General features: G+C 41.7%; 1 protein-coding gene and 1 long non-coding RNA gene across 4 annotated transcripts in view; one reads left to right on the forward strand and one right to left on the reverse strand.

Moving 5' to 3' along the window:
• Nucleotides 1–5,158, forward strand: part of LOC140725381 (uncharacterized) — a 33,929-nt gene extending 28,771 nt beyond the window's left edge. The window contains exon 3 of the long non-coding RNA XR_012098333.1: nt 4,332–5,158. This is a non-coding gene — a long non-coding RNA (uncharacterized lncRNA). The remainder of the gene's footprint in view (nt 1–4,331) is intronic.
• A 4,683-nt stretch (nt 5,159–9,841) lies between these two features.
• The window catches only part of proca (protein C (inactivator of coagulation factors Va and VIIIa), a), a 31,843-nt gene continuing 21,581 nt past the window's right edge, over nt 9,842–20,103 (reverse strand). For all 3 annotated transcript variants that reach the window (XM_073040788.1, XM_073040789.1, XM_073040790.1), the window contains exons 8-10: nt 17,022–17,146; nt 12,440–12,557; nt 9,842–11,198 (exon numbers count right to left, since the gene is read on the reverse strand). In XM_073040788.1, coding sequence (XP_072896889.1) covers nt 10,648–11,198; nt 12,440–12,557; nt 17,022–17,146 — 794 coding nt within the window. In that variant the 3' untranslated portion in view covers nt 9,842–10,647. The remainder of the gene's footprint in view (nt 11,199–12,439; nt 12,558–17,021; nt 17,147–20,103) is intronic.

Here is a 20,103-nt window from a genome sequence, read left to right on the forward strand (position 1 = left end):
TTCTTTCAGTTTCTTGTTTTGTGGCTGCCTGTAAGCAGCCAAATCTCAAGTTGTATAATTAATATATTCTTTGATAATAAATGTACTTTTGATCTTGAATCAATTGATGAATAGAGGAGTGAAAGTGTAGATCCTTGGGATGTAGATGAGTTACAGTGGTACAACATGCTTTTGCAAGGACAGAGTTGAAAAAATAAGCAAGGCAAATATTCTCAGGTGGGTCATGAAGGAAGGGTATTGAGGAAGGATTGTATGGCCTAATATATCAAAGGTTGTAAATAGGTCAAGGAGACAAGGATAATGGATCACCACTGCCCATGATGTCTTTGTGTAGGGACTTCTCCTTTCTGCAAGCAGAAATCAGATTGAATGGGTTCAAATACAAACTACTTGCAAGATAGATTTGGATTTAGGAAGCAGCATGCTTAAGGAATTTCAAGAGAAAAGGGAAGTTGATGGTGGAATGCAGAGAGGAAATTGAAGGCATGATGAGCTGCACTACCACGTTCATTGATGTTGTGCTTAGTGGCTAAGACATTTTTTTAATGTTCATAGGGATGGTTTTGGGATCAGAGTGGGGAGTTGGGAGTTAGGGCTTAGGGACGGAGATGAAGGGGAGTTGGAGGTTAGGGGCAGTAAATGAAGAGACTGGGACCAAATCCGAGTCCAGGTCAGGGCGCTTCATGGTCGAATGTCATGTGACCCTGGAGGCCTGATCAGCAGGCACTGAGGAGACTAGCAATCCCTAAATTGGCAAGTCCTGGCTCCGGTCCATAAGAGCACTGAGTTCCAGATATTCTTTCAGAACTCACAAAGGCCAGTGGCCCACTCCACCCCCAGGTCACCAGGGTCAGAGAACTGTGTGAGTCTGGAAATCGAGGCTCAAAAATGAAAGCAGTGATTAGTGAGTCCTGGAGTTGATACCTGGACATCAGCGAAGTCCGGTGGGCAAAGCTGAAGGTCGATGCACTGAACCCAGTGAGTCCGAAACTTGAAGGTCAAAGGCAGAAGATAGAAGCCTGAAGGAGTCACAAGGGCCCAGGTCACCAGGAATGTCTGTGCAAGTCTAGAAGTCAAGGGCCGAAGGTCAGAGCTGTGATTGACTTGGGCTGGGGCAAAGTCCAAAGCTGGAAGCCTGACATCCATAAATCTGAGAGTCTGAGGTCAAGGACTGAAGGCCTGGAGGTAACCTATCCTAAGGCTAGTGGCCTGTCTTTGTGTGTGAGGGACGGAGGTGGTGAGTGGGTGGGTGGGAGGCTGGGAGGGGGAAAGGGGCTTGTTTTGCTGGTGTTGCTCTGATGAACACTGTGGCCATGATATGTTGGCGCCAGGAAGTGTGGCAACATTCAAGGGCTGCTCCCAGCACATCTTTGGCTGTGTTGGTTGTTGACGTATTTCACTGTTTGTTTCAATGTACACGTGATAAATAAATGAATCTGGATCTGCATTATATCACGGGTGAGAGTTTTGAGGAGGTGATGTCTATAGATATGTAAATGAGGGAGATGGTATCAAAGGAGAAGGAACTATTAATAACGTCAGCTAAATTTTGGCCAGGATTAAAGGCAGCATTCATCTAGTAAACCAAGTTAGTATTTTGTACATATTTGATAGCATCTGTCAATATTTGGAATAAGTTAATTATCATCTTGTGTGTTGTTTGATGAGACAACAGTTTACCAGGGAACCGAATAGCCTATGAACTCAGTCTTGTGAGGCACCAGCAAGGAAAACGCTGGATCCACGTTTCTGTGGAAAATATGTGACATTAAGGCCTCTGTCAGTGAGGGCTGGCCATGGACATTGTGTCCTGGTTATCTAGATCCGAACGCTGGGCAGTATGCTATGGAGAGCAAGCTCCCCCTCTCCACGCATCTGATGAACCCAAAGGAACGACAGAGACCGATACAGTTTGGTAGCAGCAGCATCGCAGGAGTTGCCAGTCAGCATTGAACTCAACGTAGGACTGCCTTAGGGACTCCAGCACTAGATTTTTTCCTTGGCACTTACCCGAAGCCTTCCCCATGAGTGGGTGTAGCCGCAAGGCAGCGGAGGTTTGAGATCAGAGTTTTCCTTCTCCTAGATGAGCTGCCAACCACGGCTGTTTCCACTTGCATCTGCTTCATGATGGCATGCAAGCTGTGATCTAAAACAGCAGAATCAATCACAGTGCAAATCATTGTCCAGCTAGTCTTCATCATCATATACCCAAATAATACAATTGAATGGACTCTTGCCCTCACAATCTAACTCATCCTGGCCTTGCCCCTTATTGCCTTTTCTTTGGAACTCTGTTTCTGCTGTTGACTTTCTCTAGAATTATCTTGATGCACAGATGTGAATAATCCATATGGATGGAATATAATGCTGGATATGTACCAGCCAATTTACACAATGTGACCCCTGAAAAGAGCAATGGATAATGAATAGATAATTTGCTTTGAAATATTGAATAATGGAATTCTGTGTCCACATTTAGATAGTTAATGCTCCTTCTGTTCACCTTAAAATTTTATGCATCTTAATTAAACATCCTTTCATTTACCTCTGTCTCAAAAACATGCCAACAGAGTCGTAGAGTCCTAAAGCACCATAGCTCATTAACAGGCCCTTCAGCCCACCTGATCCGTGCTCAGATGTTATTCTGGCACGTCCCATCGACTGGCATCTGGACCGTAGTCTTCCTTACTTATCCAAAATTCTCTATTAAAGTTGCAATTGAGCCCACATTCGCCTCTTCCACCTGCAGCACATTCCACATTCACACCATCCTTCAAGTGAAGAAGTCCCTCCTTGGGTTCCCATTAAGTATTTCACCTTTCACCCTTAACCTATGAGCTCTAGTTCTACTCTCACCTAACCTCAGTGCAAAAACCCTGTCTATACCCCTCATAATTTTGTACACCTCTATCAGGTCTTCCTTATTCTCCTATGCTGTAGGAAATAAAGTCCTAACTTAATCAATCTTTCCCTATAACTCAGGTCCTCATATCTCAGCACCATCCTTGTAAATTTTCTCTCTACTCTTTCAATCTTATTACTATCTTTCCTGTAGGTAGGTGACCAGAAATGCACGCAGTACTTCAAATTTGGCATCACCAACATTTTATACAACTTCAATATAACATCCCAACTCTGTACTCAGTACTTTGAGGACAATGTGACAAAATCCCTCTTAATGACCTTATCTACCTGTGATGCCGCTTTCAAGGAATTATGGATCTATTCCCCAAATCCCTTTGTTTTACCACATTCTTCCATTCTCTGCAGCTCACTGTATGTCCTACCCTGGTTTGTCCTCTCAAAGTGCAACATCTCATACTTTTCTGCAGTAAATTCCATCTGTCAATTTCAGCTAATTTTCCCAACTAGTCCAGGTCCTACTGCAAGTTTTATAGACTGCCTGCACTCTCAGTCTTGGTATCATCTGAAAAATTGTTGATCTAGTTTATCACATTATCATCCAAGCCATTAATGTAGATGACAAACAACAATGGAACCAGCACCAATCCCTGCAGTACGCTATTAATCACAGGTCTCCAGTCAGAGATGCAATTATCTATGCAACACACACAAAATTCTGGAGGAACTCAACAGGCCAGGCAGTATCTATGGAAAAGAATAAACAGTCGACTTTTCTTGGCCCGGAACATCGCCTGTACTCTTTTCTATAGATGCTGCCTGACCTTCTGAGTTCCTCCAGTATTTTGTGTGTGTTGCTTGGATCTCCAGCACCTGCAGATTTTCTTGTGTTTGTGATTGGAGGCAACTATCTACGACCACTTCTGGTTTCCCCTGCTAAACCATTGTGACTCCTATTTTAGTAGTTCAATCTGAGTGCAAAGTGACTGAACCTCTGGATCAGTTTCCCAAATGGAATTTTGTCAAAGGCCTTGCAAAAGTCCATCAAGACATCGTCCACTGCCTTTCCTTCATCAACTTTTCTGGTGACCTCATTGAAAATCTGTGTAACATTGGTTAGACATGACCTGCAGTGCACAATCTTCGCTTTCGGAGTTGACATATCCAGGATCTAACAGCACCCTCCTTGAAATGTGCTGAGCAGGACTGTAGCATAGAATCACGATCAGGCCCAATGGCTCCACGGTTAAACAGCAGGAGAGTTGGCTTTGTTTTCTGTCGAGTAAAGCTGTCTGAGAAGAGCTTTGCTAGAGGCATGAAAGCTCATGACTGGTTTAAGTGGGGTGATCAGAAAGAAGAGTTTCCATTAGCCAGTGATTCAGAGTGCAGGTATACAGATTTAAAATTCTGGGCAAAAAGTCCAAGTTTGAATGTGAGATAATTTTTGTTATTATTATTGTCTAAAATAGCTTAGTATCTGGAATTCACTGCCTGGAGGAGTGCTGGAAAGATCAATTGGTGCACTTCAAATGGGAACAGAAGACGTATCTTTGGGAGAAAAATTTCTTGGAAAATGGTGAAACAGCAGAGAAATTGGACCGATAGGATTACTTCAGTGGAATCCAGCATGGATTTGATGAAAAGAATGGCCTACATTGGTGCCATAATGATGATATGCCTGAACAGCATCTCTGAACTAATTCTGTTCTGTTCTCCTATTTCCCACACCTACTTAACATTAACTATTTACCCTCTTTGAAAGTCTTTTAAAGATGCTGCACTCATTGTTGTTTATATTTGGGGCATTTCTCATCCTAAATCGCTCCGTATTACATAATTCTTATAACCTTCCAATTCTATTGGAAAGACTCTGCCATCTGATTACTGAGGGTGGCTAGTAGAAATTATTTTTCCATTTACATGATTATTATTAAAATTATAATTTTTAAATGCTTTTACAACTCTTTCTAACACTTGTTCTGATGAAGTCCCAATTTTCTGGGGCCTCTTCTTTATTCAAATATTGCACTGATGGCAATATTTTAGTGAATTTCTTCTGTATCCTCTCCAGTGCCTTGACATTCTTCAAGTTGTAGAATGCTGAAGCCGGACATGATATCAAACTGTACCTCTCTTTTGGTTCAGTATTCTAGTTATCATTGAAGATGGTTTCAGCAATGTCATTCCTTCTTTCAAGAGTTGGACAATTGCAAATACAACCACATGCAAGCATTTCTTCCTGCTCCTTAAATAACACTATATGACACCAAAGTTTGTTACCCCTCTCCACAATACCACCAAGGAGGTTTTAAACTATATTGGCAGGGGTGGGGTGGGGGGGTAGGTCTCAAGAGAGTGAAGACAGTGAGAAGATGAGTACAGGTAGCATCCAAAGCAAGAGAAACCGAGCAACCAGGACAGCCATGTTTCAGTAAAAAGGCAGATAGGACCACTGCTCTAAGTTGCATCTATTGCATGGCACACAGCTTAGCAGGCAAGGTGGACATACTGAGGGACGGAATGCCTCTCAGGACGAGAAAGTTGAGGTGATAACACAAAAGTAGCTGATAGAGGGGCAGGACTGCCAGCTTAATGCTCCAGGATGCTGACACTGTTGGTGTGACAGAGGAACAGGCAGGAGTGAAAGGGTATTGCCTTTTTAATAAGGGAGGGCATAACATCAGCACTTAGAGAGGATCATCTAATGAGTTCATTTGATTAGAAATAAGAAGGTACCCTTATCAAAAGGGTTTAATAGCAATCATTTATGATATGATTATGAAAATACAGTCAGATATATCCGATAAAATTAAAAATGAATGGGAGAAGGAACTTGAACTTTCTTTACCTATAGAGAAATGGGAGAAAATTTTCCAATTAGTTAACTCTTCTTATATTTGTGCTAAACATACGTTGATTCAATTTAAAGTGGTGCATAGGGCTCATATGTTTAAAGATAAATTAGGTCGTTTTTACTCTGATATAAATCCGATCTGTGATAGATGTTATTTTGAGGTAGCCTCTTTGACTCATGTTTTCGTCTTTCCCTCTTTTGGAAAAATAATGGAAAGATATTTTTGATACAATCTCTACAGCTTTGCACATTGATTTACAACCTCACCCTATCACTGCAATTTTTGGTTTACCAATGATTGATCTGCCCTCTTCAGCCTGGTGGATGATTGCATTTGCTACTTTAATAGCTAGAAGATCTATTTTATTGAATTGGAAAGAGATGAATCCTCCGACTATATCTCAATGGTTTCCCCAAACCATATCCTGTGTATCTTGTTTAGTTTTAGTTCTGCTTAGTTTAGTTTACTTTGTTTTTCATTTTTCAATTTGGCTTTTTTTTCCATCTTTTTATCTCTTTGTATCTTGTCAATATTAAGGGTTTGGGAGGTCAATTATATTGGTGTTACTTATAGTTTCTACTCACATGTGTTACTTGCCAACAATGTAATCCTACTCCCTTTGTACTATTATGATCGCTATGTATTCGTCTTTGAAAAATTCAGTAAAAAGATTGAAAAAGAAAGAAAGAAGTAAGAAGGGGATGGTCACCTTGACAGGGCTGTATTATAAACCACCTAACAGCTGGTGGGAACTTGAGAAGCAGAGCTGTTGAGAAACTGCATGCCATTGTGAAAATACTAGGGTGCTGTTCCCAGTATCGACTGGGCCACCCAGCAGGCAAAAGGGTCAGGATAGTGCGGAATATGTGTGGTGTGTTCAAGACCAGTTCCTCACTTAATATATGGAGAAAGCTACTGGGGAAAGAGCTAAGGAACGAGGCAAGTCAAGTAATGAATGTGGCAATTGGGGAGCACTTTGGGTTCAGTGACATAATTCCATTAGTTTTCAAATAGTTATGGAAAAAGTTAAAAACAGATCAAAGTCCTGAACTGAAACAGAGCCAACTTCCAGTGCATTAGGCAGTGTTAAGCTGGGGTCCACTAGGAGACTCTACTTAAAGGCAAAACAACAGTTGGCAAGTGGGAGACTTTTAAAAGGGTTATATCAAGAGTCCAGGGGCAGCATGTTCCTTTTAGGGTGAAGGGTAGACACACCAAGTTCAGTGAACCTTGGTTGTTGAGCGATATTGAATCCCTGGTCTGGATTTTTTTCTTTTTCATTGCTTTTAGGCAGCTAGGCTCAAATGTGAAACGTATAAGAGCAGGTTTAAGGGGGAAATTAGCAGGGCAAAAAGAGGGTATGAGATGCAATCAATAAGCAGAAGAGACTCTGCACATGCTGAAAAACTTGAGCAACAACTACAAAATGCTGGAAGAACTCAACAGGTCAGGCAGTATCTCTGGTGGGGAATACACAGTTGGCAGTTTGGGCTGAGACCCTTCTTCAGGATCTGAAAGGTTGACTGTTTATTCCCCTCTTTAGGTGCTTTCTGACTTTTATCTCTCTGTTTCTCCTCGTTTACTAAAGAGAATATCATGGATGCTTAAAAAATGAGGGTAATAGGCAGTGAGTTCTTGAAACATGCATTTTACAAGGAAGAAGTTATTTGTAGCCATTAAGGTTCCCCAGGGCTTGACTGAATGCACCCCAGACCTTATGGACGGTCAGGGAAGAAATTGCAGAAGCTCTTGTAGAGATTATTGCTTCATCGTCAGCTACTGTTGGAGTTCTGGAAGACTGGACGATGGCTGATGTTCTTCCATTGTTCAAGAAAGGTAACAAGGACAAGCCAGGAACTACATGCCACTGACACCGATTTCAGTTGTAGGGAAGTTACTGGAGGGAATTCTGAGGAATAAGATCTATAGTCACTTAGATAGTCAAGGCCCGATCAGGAGTAGTCAAGCATGGCTTTATATGTGGGGAGTCATGTCTAATGAATCTTGTGGAATGTTTCAAAGAGGCAAACATGGGGATAGATGAAAGCCAGACATATGGACTTTAGCAATACCTTTGACAAAGACCCACACGGCAGACTTATCTGGAAGATTAAGTCACATGGGATTTAGGAGGAGCTATTGAGATGGATTCAGAACTGGCTCGATGATAGGGAACTCAGGCTGATGCTTGAAGGTCGATTCTCTGACAAGAGGCCTGTATCTAGTGAGATGCCCCAGAGGTCAATTTTGGGACCTCTGTTATTATTTATGTAAATGATTTGGCTGTGAACACTCATGGAACAATTAGCAAATTTGCAGATAATATTAAATTAGGGGTTCTTGCTGAAAGTGAAGCAGGTTACAAGGAATTACAAAGAGATCTTGGTCATTTAAGGAAATGAGTGATGAAGAGCAAATGGATTCCAACATAGATTATGCATAATGTAATGCGGTTTGGATATTGAAACTGGGGGAGGACCCGTACAGTGCATGGCCATTCGCTGATAATGGAGCAAAAGTACACAGGGTGGTAACAAAGGCATTTCGTATGCTGGCCTTCATCAGTTAGGGCATTGAGTTCAATAGTAGGGACATTTTATTGCTGTTTCACAAGTTGTTGAGACTGCACTTGGAGTTCCGTAAAGACCGTAAGACATTGGAGCAGAATTAGGACTTTGGCCAATTAGGTCTACTCTGCCATTTCATCATGGCTGATCCATTTCCCTCTCAACCCCATTTTCCTGCCTCCTCCCCGTAACTTTTCACGCCCTGACTTATAAAGAATCTATCAATCTCAACGGACTGGCCTCCACAGCCGCCTGTGGCAACAAATTCCACACATTCACCAACCTCCGGCTAAAGAAACTCCTCCAAATCGCCATTCTGAATGGACGTCCCATAATTCTGAGGTTGCACCCTCTGGTCCTAGACTTCCCCACTTAGGAAACATTCTCTCCACATTCAATTCAACAAGCCCTTTCAATATTCAATTGGTTTCAATGATATACCTTCATTCTTCTAAATTCTTGCAAGTGCAGGTGCAGAGCCATCAAATGCTCCTCATATGATAAGCTTTTCAAAACCGGAATCATATTCGTGAACCTCCTTTGACCCTTCTCCAGTGTCAGCACATCCTTTCTTAGATAAGGGGCCCAAAACTCCAAAGTGAAGCCTCACCATTGCCTTATAAAGATGAAGCCATCCATCTTCACTTTTCTATTCTCCTCCTCTTGAAATAAATGCTAACATTGTATTTGCCTTCCTCATGACCAAATCAAACTGCAAGTTAGCCTTTAGGGAAACCTGCACAAGGACTCCTGAGTCTCTTTGCACCTTGGATTATTGAACTTCCTCCCTGCTTACAAAATAATCTACACTTTTATTCCTTCTGAAGACTGGTGCAAAATACTTATTTAGTTTGTTGGCATTTCCTTGTCTAAAAGACCTCTTTACACAGAGGGTGGTGAGCATCTGGAATGAGCTTCCAAAGTAAGAGGCAAAGGTGAGTAGAATTGCAATGTTTAAGGGGCATTTGGATAGGTACATGGAGAGCAAGGCCTTGGAGGGTCCTGTAAAAGAAAAGATTATTTCTGAAGAAGAATAAGAACATAAGAAATAGAAGAAGAACTAGACCATCTGGCCTATCGAGCCTGCTCCACCGTTCAATAAAACCATGGCTGATGTGGCCATGGCCTCAGCTCACTTACCTGTCTTTTTCCCAATACCCTTAATTCCCCTGCTACGCAAAAACTTATCTAACTGTGTCTTAAATATATTGAATGAGATAGCCTCTCAAATGCAACAAGGAGAGCTAAATAGTGCAAATGGTGTGCATAAAATGACTGTTACTAAGAATAGTTTTGTCTTTGTACAAGATAACTGATGCATGCAGTATTCTAGACAGTGTTAACATAATGTGGTATTGTAGGAATTATTGGTCTTTGGTGAATGAATAGAAGTATAATTTCTATGTGAGCCATGAACATATTATTTTGCATGTCTTAACAATGCTTCTTGTCACACTTCTCTGAACTTTGAGCTCTGTCTATTCAAAACATGATTTATTCCTTTGAGGACTTGGTTTACAATGTATGCTAAGTCAAAAATGCAGCAAGAAAATCAAATTGAAACTTGAAAGATAGGTTTATTATGTCGAGTTTAAAATGTGTCAGAGCTAATACTCTAATTGGCAGCCAAGTCCATTTAACCTTTTTGACCATGTTGTATTCAACCCAGTTTAATCTTTATGTCCAAACCTGTATAATCTTCAGGGATTTTTTCCTCTTCCATATGCACTTTTCCTGGTCTTACACCAATTCCTCTCTGGAACTAGTTCCCGATAGTAAGATGAAGCAGAAAAAAAATATACGTGTTGGTGCCTTTCTTGCCCCTCTCTTGGGCCCCAGTTAGCCTTAACAAAGAGACTCTGCCGAAGGCAGAACTAAACTTAAAGAGTTCAATCGTGGATAATGAGAAACACCGCATATTAACCAGATGAATATGACAGCGTACATTGATCAGCTGTGTACCATATCGACAAAACCCCAGAAAGACATAATATATTTTAAATGATTCAATCAGCACTTTCAACATATACATTTAAGAAAATAGAAAAATTCATGGAACAAACTAAGAAAGCAAGCAGGACAGAAATCTGAACTGACTACATTTTTCTTTGTTGAGATTTAGTTACTATTCTTTCCAGATTATTGGCATGTCATAATGCACAAACTTTATCTGAATATTAGTCATAATTTATATTTAATTATGGTTGACTATCACTGAAGTAGTACAACATATTTAGCACCTCACATCTCAAGAACTTATTTGTCCAATATTATTTAATACATTTGCAGTTGAATTGGAAAGAGATGATAAAGATAACTTTGTCCCGTAGATCAATCAGAGAGGAGCAGATTTGAAGAAAAAATTAGATATCAGTTTCTGAATATATCCAGTCTAGGTAATTGGACACTTTTGTGTAAACACCAAATTTATGGAACCGGCCACATCCTTCTCCCCAGCTGACCAGTCCTATCAGAAACCACGTGCCATTCTTTACAATGACCATTGGTCCACCGCTATCACCTTTACAGGCATCTCTTCTGAAACTTGGGTCTCCTGCGCAGATCATGTTGTATGTGATTCTGTTTCCTAGCATCTCCTGGCACTGTTTATGGGAAACCAATGTAATGTCGATGAACAACAGAGTGGTAGGGCGGATCGTGTCATCGTTTTCATCCACTGCTCCCCAACCTGTGACCAATACTTTGTTTCCCGGAATGAGTAATCTTTCCTCTGCCATCATTCGGCCGGGGAGGCACACTGGGAGGATGTAATCACTGAAGATAGCGGGTACAGATAGCTGGAGGAGAGCGATATCATTATCCAGTCTACTGCGGGTGAAGTTGGGATGGATGATCACTGCACTTATGATGATAGTATCCTCTGTTTGCTCATTAACTGTCCGGTTATGCTCACCTGAAACATAGATGGGCATTACGTCATGTGAACATTCAGTATCACTCGCAATACACACAGCACACTGGAGGAACTCAGCAGGTCAGGCTGTGTCAATGGAAATAGACCTTTCTTCAGGACTCTTGTCTCACTGTCTGGAATCAGTATCACTGTCAGACTGCCTCCTCCACATGCTCTTAGTGGAAATGACTCTGCTGATTTCCCCCACTGAACCCCACAATGAAGCAATCCAATAAGAAGCGAAGTTTGCTTCAAGACTGGTTGCGTTTGTTATCTGAAGCTCATCAGCAGCAGCTTGCGCTGGAAGTTCAGAGCAGTAGACTGATAGTTCCAAGGCACCAGGGTCCTCTGCCATGAGAACTTGTCCTGATATTGTACTCTTACTTCTTTTGGGTAGAGTTAAGATCCCCACAGCTAACGTGGCCTGCAGCCCCACAGATAGGTTTTACAAACTGTCCCTTCGTTTGTGTATGTTGCTGAGCTTTGAAGGAAGGAAAGGGGGAGAAGAGAATCCAAATTGAGCCCTTTACCATTTTCAGACCCACGTTCTGTGACATTACTCCAGGGAGAGTTGGGGGGGGGGGTGGAGACTTGATGTAATGGCTCCCTGCTCCCATTATCTCTGCTATGCCTCAAAATAAAGCATTCCCTGGAGAAGAGGCAAGTAAAGTTAACAGACACTCAGCACCAAAGATTACAAAGTCTGGCTTACAACTGCACTTTGCCAGTGTGAGATACATGCCTCCGAAAACTACAAGTTTGAATTCCGTTCAGTGAGACAATAATAATTTGAACTTATGTCATGTCTTTAATGAAGAAGAATAACTTCTGATGTTTTAGATATGGTCATTTTAGATATCTTCAATAGTGGCCTCAAAGGCGATGAGGGGCAGTGGGGAATGAAGATACAGCTGATTGAGCAAATCTCAACACCGAAAAACATTGTCACATGGAGAAATTAAGGCAACGCAGAGTAGTGTTGATGGGTTCAAGCTAGCTGCTACAGTAGCAGTATGCATGCAAAACTGATGCCTTCTTTGAGTGACCTTGTCAACAGAAAACACATTAATGAGGAATAGAAGTCCAATAAGACGAATGTGGGCAGCAAAGAGGTACTGGATGCAACTCTGTGCAGGAACTAGAAATTGTGTACTGTACTCAGGGAGGAGCACACTGCACCATATGTACCATGCACCTGGAACAGCCGTGAGCTATAGCAAGCATGACTGGATTTCCCATACCAAGTCTGACTTTAAATCGACCTCCTCCATCAACGCAATGAGCGGCAGTCAAGATCCAAAACTGATGAATTAGAACTCCTCCACACTTGAAATGGCCACCTGCATCCATAAGTAGGATCTGTCATTAAAATACAGAGTGACCTCATAAAATTAAATACAACTCCATAAACAAGAGACATTCACAAGCTTCAGCAAACAAACCCTCCACCCATAGACCTAAAAAAAACTTCACTACAAACCCAGTCACTAAACCAGTAGGATCAAGTAGAAGCAGAATGCCCCAAGGTTGAGTCTAGTTTTAAAACATCTTAAGGATTTCCCAGTGATATAAAGAATAAAACTAGTATCAAAGATTCAACCTGATAATAATTGATTGTGGATTGGAGAGGGAAATAAGGCTAATTTTGCCCGTCTGCATGTATTTCCAGAGAAAGATATGATTGAGAAATGGAGTTTGACAACAAAGAAGCGTTGACTAACGACATCCAAGAGCACTATCAAGTCCCTGTCCACACTAAATCCATTTACCGGTACCAGGTTTATGGCCTTCTATGCCTTAATGATTCAAGTGTGCATCCAGATACTTTTCAAACGTACCATCTTTGAGGGCAGTGCATTCCAGATTGCAGCCACTCTCTGGGTGATACAATATTTCTTCAGATGCCTTCTATCTCTCTTAATGTTCACCTCAAGCCTATGCCTTCTGGCTCTAGGTGCCTCCATAATGAGGAAAAGTTTCTCATACTCCACCCTACCTATGGCACTCATAATTTTGTATTACTGTGTTGAAGGAAAAGAAACCCAGTCCAACCAGCCTATCTTCATAATTGTAAGGTTCCACCCCGGCAACATCATGATGGATCTCTCTGCTTCACCTTCCCCAGCGCATTTGGCAGCTGGTACTCCAGCGGTAGGCCATTGCTAGAGTAGTACTCCAGCTTTGGCCTAACCAAAGTTCAATGACTTCCATGCACTTCAAATCTATGCCCCAGCTAATGACAGCCTGCAACTCTTATCCCTTCTTTGACACCTTCCTTTTAGCAACCTATTTCCTGCACATGATTGTCCCACTGTGCTCCATTGGAACATATGTCCTTGTTGGACCACCCAACTTGCATCAACTCACAGTTACTACAAAAAAGTTCCATCTGCCATTATCTGGTCAATTTACTGGCTGATCAGTATTGTTCTATAAACTAAGACTATCTCCCTCTCTATCTACAATGTATGACTTTTTTGTATTGTCTGCAAACTTCCTACACTCATATCCAAATTATTATTGTACATTCAGTGGCCACTCTATTATGTACACCTGTTTGTTAATGCAATTATCTAATCACCCAAGCATGAGAGAATAACTCAATGCATAAAAGCATGCAGACATGGTCAAGAGATTCAGTTGTTGTTCAGGCCAAACATCAGAATGGGGAAGAAATGTAATCTAAGTGAATTTGATCGTGGAGCAATTGGTGGTGCTAGATAGGGTGGTTTGCGTATCTTAGAAATTGCTAAGCTCCTGGGATTTTCACACACAATGGTCCCTAGAGTTTACAGAGAATTTTGCAAAGAAATGAAAAAAATAATCCTGAGAGCGGTAGTTCTGTGGGTTAAAATGCCTTGTTAATGAGAGGGGTCAGAGGAGGATGGCCAGAATGGTTCAGGCTGACGGGAAGGCGACTCAAATAACCACATGCACAACAGCAGTGTGCAGAAAAGCATCTCTGAATGTACAATACCTCAAACGGTGAAGTGGATGGGCTACAGCAGTAGAATAACCATGGACATCCAGGAGGTAACAGAATAAAGTGCCCAGTGAATGCATTAACAACAAATCTCCCAACATCAATATCTACAGTGCACCAGATTCACAGGCTTCCAATTACAAAGGCAGCTCTCTGTAATCACCTTGTTTCTCCTATTACCAAGCTGGTCTGGGATCCAATTTACAACACACATGGCATCAACTGGAATCCAATTGTTTAGGCCAGCCATACATGAAGGACTTTTCAAAAGCCTTTCATCAAGTCCATGTAGATATCATTAACCACAAGGCCCTTGTAAATATATTTTGCTATTTCTTCAAAAGAATTCCATTAGATAGGGCCATCCACCAACAAAGCCAGGAATTGAAATCCCCCACCACTGTAATTATGTCTGCTCTCCAGTGGCAAAGCTTCACTACTCTACTGTTACGCTGTTCCTGCACTCAGTGCATTAGTGCTCAAAGATCTGGGGATGCTCTTTTACTGCTATCACTGCGGCTTCCCTCGCTGCAGAAAAGGCCACTGCTCCACGTTGCTCAAACCACGAGAAAAGATCGCAGTTCCGATTCCCTGCAATGATGCTCACAGTCCTAGGGCTGTTCTTACACCTGCAGTAATGATAAGAGATCTGGAGCTGCTCTCACTCCAGTGATGGAGACACTCTGGTGCCAGCTCTCCTACTGGTGTCACAGCTGTAAGGATTACAGTCCTGCAGCTGCTGTTACTATGGCAATGTTGACAGCAATGCAGATTAGGAGCTGCTCTTAGTGCTTGTATTTGCACTGGGATCAGCACTGAGAGAAATCCCATATCTATGACCATTTTAAGAACAGCCTCATAACTATCATCACTGCAGCAAATGGAGCAGCCCACTATTTCTGATCAGAGTATAAGAGTATTGATCACTATTTGTGATCAATACTCTTATCCGTTGTAGCAGGAACTCCAAAGAACTTCTTCCATTCTGGCGTACAGCATTTACAGTGTGGTTTTCTCCACAGTGGAGTAAACAAACACCGATTAAGCGACTGCTTTGTGGAAAACCTGCATTCAGTCTGCAGGTTCTGATCCTGAGCTTCCTGCCAGTATATTCTACATTCCACTGCCAATCTGCGGCTTCCTGTGTTGTTATAATAAAGCTTGATGAACATAATGGCACCCCTCACTCTACATTGGTACATTGGACTCAATATCAAACTTTCTCTGCCTTTGTCAGCCCATTTGTGATACTGGCTCAGTTTTCATTGTTTCTCCGTTAGCACAGCCTGACCGGTAAAGAACATCCTAAAGCTCTGCATACTACAATTTTGATTCTGTTCTCATGCTAACTGGCCTCATTTCACAGTTTTTAATGTTCATTTGATTGGATTCTCTCTCAAACTATCCCCGTTAATCCATTGAGCCAATGGCAACCCCAGTCACAGCACTCCCTTTGCCATATCCATCCCTATCCAACACTCTGCCACATGAAAGCAGATCAGTTTCTCTCTTTCCCAGTTCTGATGAAGTGCCTTTGACCTGAAATTTAACTCAGTTTTTCTCACCAAAAATACTGCCTGACTGGATGTTTCCCACATTTACTAGAGCACCAGCCAGCACTGACTTTCCAGCTGCAATGCTTCCATTGGTGCTGCTTTTAACCACAGCTAGACTAATGAAAGTAACAGTGAATTAGCCAATGAATCGTCCAACAGCCAGTAGTACCTGCAGTGGCACAGTTGGCGCAAATGCCCTTGCATTCTCTCATTCGCATGATAGTAAAATCCCTCTCGTGCCAGGTTTCTCGTTGTTAAGGAGAGGAAACTGCCTGTGCACAATTGCTTCTAGTGTCAGATAGACATTTCATAGAACATAGAATAGTACAGCACATTACAGGCCCTTCGGCCCACAATGTTGCGCCGACCCTCAAACCCTGCCTCCCATATAACCCCCCCCCCCACCTTAAATTCCTCCATATACCTGTCTAGTAGTCTCTTAAACTTGGTTTCACACCAACTCCCACCCAAAGCTGACAGAGCAAGGCCTCGATGCAGGAGCAAAGAGGGCCATGGTGAACTGAGTCTAGGCTCTGCTGTACGATTATTAATGCTCACACACCTACGTGTGCACTGTGACCATTACTGAGATACAGATTTAAAATAACTGGCAAACCAAGTCCAGATGAGGAGGAGTAGGAAGGAACCTGCTCACTCTGAAATTCAGTGAGTGGAGGGGCGGTGGAAACAGATTACATTTCAACTTTCAGAAAGGTAATTCACTTAATACTTAGATGAAATGATTAGCAGAGAAAGCCCTGGGAAGCAATAATAACTGGTAGTTCTTTCAGAGCACCAGCACGGGCTGAGTGCCTTCCTTCCCAATGGTTCCCAGTCTTCCTCCTTATCATTCCCTTTCTGGATATCTGGAGCAGTTTTTGCTTGCTACTTTTCTTTAATCCTTCAACATTTAACTTACAAATATGACAGTTTCATGTTAAAAGAGGCTGGGGAACGTAGAGCCTATGGGCCTCTGAATAGAAATTCTTGAAGACAGCAAGACAATTTGAAGAAGTAGTTAAAAATACAGACAGATTACATGTCTTTACCAACACCAGTGCAACATTACAAAATCAAGAAAGCTATTATAAGTACTTGTAAGTCACTTGTTTGGCCTTGGCAGGAGAAATCACATGCTTTAGTACAAATATTATGGTTGGATTATTTATTAAGACCTAAGCCCTACATTAACAAAAATATTGATTGAAACGAAAACAAGCAGCCCCAGAATTCAGTTTTCTGTACACAGAATGCTCACTAGATCACTACAGTAAAGCAACTCACCTGCCAGGGGCTGCTTCCTTTCTTCATCACCTTCCCCCCAATGATTCGAGGGTCTGGTGTTGAATTTTCCATGCCTTGAGAACTTGATTTTTTTCTTACTGTTCTGAGGTATCCACAACCATATTCTGCAATGTATATTGTACTTCAATTCAGTGTTATGCAGAGGAGAGTACAGCATAATCGCAATCCCAACACACTGTACATAACCACAACTCTAAGGATTTAGGGCAGTATCCAACATACTGTCACTTACGGGCAAACATCATCATTGGAACTCACCTTTTTTTTTGTTTATTTAAACCTGATGACTTACTCTCATTCAATTTTCAGTTTATCATGTTTAATTCGATAACATCTCCTCTACTGATCTCTGTACTTAACCCTCTGAGAACTCCATCTCCCATCTTCACCTCCCTTCACTTTGCCAGCCATAAAGTTTATGGCTTCCTGTCCAATACCTCTTCCTGACTCAGTAGTTGAGTTCCTTTGACCCACTTTGGGAACGTTGTAACGGACAAAAAGTGCTATATCAACCAAATTTTTTTTTTCGGCAGTTGATAAACACAGAAATCTTGCATATTGTACTGGGCATCACTGTACAAAAGTATTCCAAAGTTTAAGTTGTCATATCATTCTCGGCACCTGAAGACTGAAAACTCAAGTGACTCTTGATAAATCAAGTAATCACAGTTGCCTAAAAAAACTGTTAGTTCAAAACATTGCTTGCTTCTTCAGTTTCGAGATGAAGATGCCCTCACCATGTTTGAAACTTGTTGCCTCACGTAGTAGAAATTTCCACGATTCAAAGATAAAGGTTGATGATACACTCAGTGGCCACTTTATTAGGTATACTTGTACATCTGCTCATTAATCAGCCATTCATGTGGCAGCAGCTCAATGCATATGGTCAAGAGGTTCAGTTGTTATTCAGACCAAACATCAGAATGGGGAAGTAATGTGATCCAAGTGACTTTGATCACATATCTCAGAATCTGCTGATCTCCTGGGATTTTCACACGCAACATTCGCTAGAATTTACAGAGAATGGTGTGAAAAGCTAAAAGCATCCACGGGCGGCAGTTCTGTGGGCAAAAGTGCCTTGTTAATGAGAGGTCAGAGGAGAATGGCCAGACTGGTCCAAGCTGACAAGAAGATGACAGGAGCTCAAATAGCCACACACACATCTGTGGTGTGTAGAAGAGCATCTCTGAATGGACAATGTGTCGAACCTTGATAAACATACACTCAGTGTGCACTTGAACTTAAGAAATTGAGCAATGAGTGTACATACACTGACTTCAAAGATACTGTGCCTTGGATGTGCCTTTAATTCAGAGACCTCAGGACACTTCCAGAAAGCCTCCCAAACTCTGGAATCTCAAAAAACCCCAAAACAAGATACCCCAGTAATCCACAAATACACCAGAGTACAGATAATCCAACTTGTGATATCTACACACAACCTAATAACATCAATAACAAAAAAACCTGGATTAGTATTATATAATGTTAGCAAACAAAATTTGATACCAGGGCATGTGAGAAGCTAAAGCAGATATCTAAAACTTGCTCAAAGAGGCTGACATCTCTTTTAGTGAATTGCTTTGTTACGTCTCCCCACTCTCTGTGAAACGGGGACACGTCTTCTTTCCTTATTAGGGAGGGAGAGAGCTTGTTGTATGTTGAATACCGGGTGAATGAGTAGTCTTTGGGTTACTGCAAGCCTGTGTCTTTAGTGATGCTTTGTTGCACGCTTGAGTGCTCTATAGGGGGTGTCAATGCTTTTTTACTGGTGGGGGGTCGTTGCTTTGCAGCTGCTTATGCGTGGGAGGAGGGAGCTGTGGGGGGGCTTTGGGATTCTAACTTTTACCTGTCATTCATTCTTTGGGGCACTCCTCTGTTTTCATGGATGTTTGTGAAGTAAAAAAATTTCAGGATGTATATTGTATACATTTCTCCACAATTAAGTGTACCTATTGAAACCTATTGAAAGTTAAAAAGGGCAGGAAGGTAGAGGGCTTTAGGGATGGGATTCTAGAGTGTCAAACATAGGCAGATGAAGACATGATGCAGCCTATGCAACTTAAAAATGCGCAAGAGGCCAGCATTTAATAATGTGCTTTACCTGTCTCTTTAAAGCCAATAACTATTGCATGCTCTTGTAATAGAGCCCCAATAAATGGCAGGCACCCTCAGAATTTTAATTTGTTTCCATTGTAGTATGAAAAATGGTAGGAAGCACGCTGCCAATTTGCACGCAACAAGCTCCAGTCTGACAATGAACAGAAGATCTGTTTGTGGCAAAGTTCATCAGGAATCTGGGGAGAACTCACTGCATTTCTACAAAATTACAGTAAAACTTCTCTAACCCACTGAGAATTTCCAGTGCCAGGTACTGTTTCTTGCACTTTGTTTAAACTCACTGGAGCCCCATTCTGTGCTCTTCCTTTAAACTCACCAGGGCCCTCCTTCTCAAGCTGCTTTTAAACACATCAGGACCTTCCTTCTTGTGCTCCTTTTAAATCCATCAATCCCCCCTTTCCCACACTTCCCCGGCCTACTTAAATTGGAAAATTTATTGCACTATCATATAAAATTTTCAAAAGAGTAAATAAAAATAGTGTTGGAGTGGTAACAGAAATAAAATTCAGCAGGGTGGAAAATCTGTGAGTCCTGCACCACTAAAACCTTGAGGGTGCCTGCTAGATATCAAAGCTTTACTAGAGAAGCATGAGATAGTTTGTATCCAGCCAAAAGAGTAGATGTGGGCCTGGATTAGCATCTCATTCAGAAGACAGAACTCCCTTAGTATTAACCTGGCATATTGGCGTAGTTTATAAGATTGGATCTCTGGAGTGGAACTTCAATTCAGTCTTTTTTGCAAAGATGGAAGCTATTAGCAGATTAGCACAGCTTTCATGCTATCGGAGTTGTTGAGCTGAAGAAGGTCAGACAAGTATTGAGATAAATAACTCATGCATTCAATAAACGCAGATACTTGAGGAAGTCTGGATTCTTTAATAAAAGTACAATAAGACCAAATAAGCCTGGAAACTGGTAATCTATAGGCCCATCTCCATTG

The sequence above is a fragment of the Hemitrygon akajei genome, chromosome 3, assembly GCF_048418815.1.
Source record: "Hemitrygon akajei chromosome 3, sHemAka1.3, whole genome shotgun sequence".
Lineage (NCBI taxonomy): Eukaryota > Metazoa > Chordata > Chondrichthyes > Myliobatiformes > Dasyatidae > Hemitrygon > Hemitrygon akajei.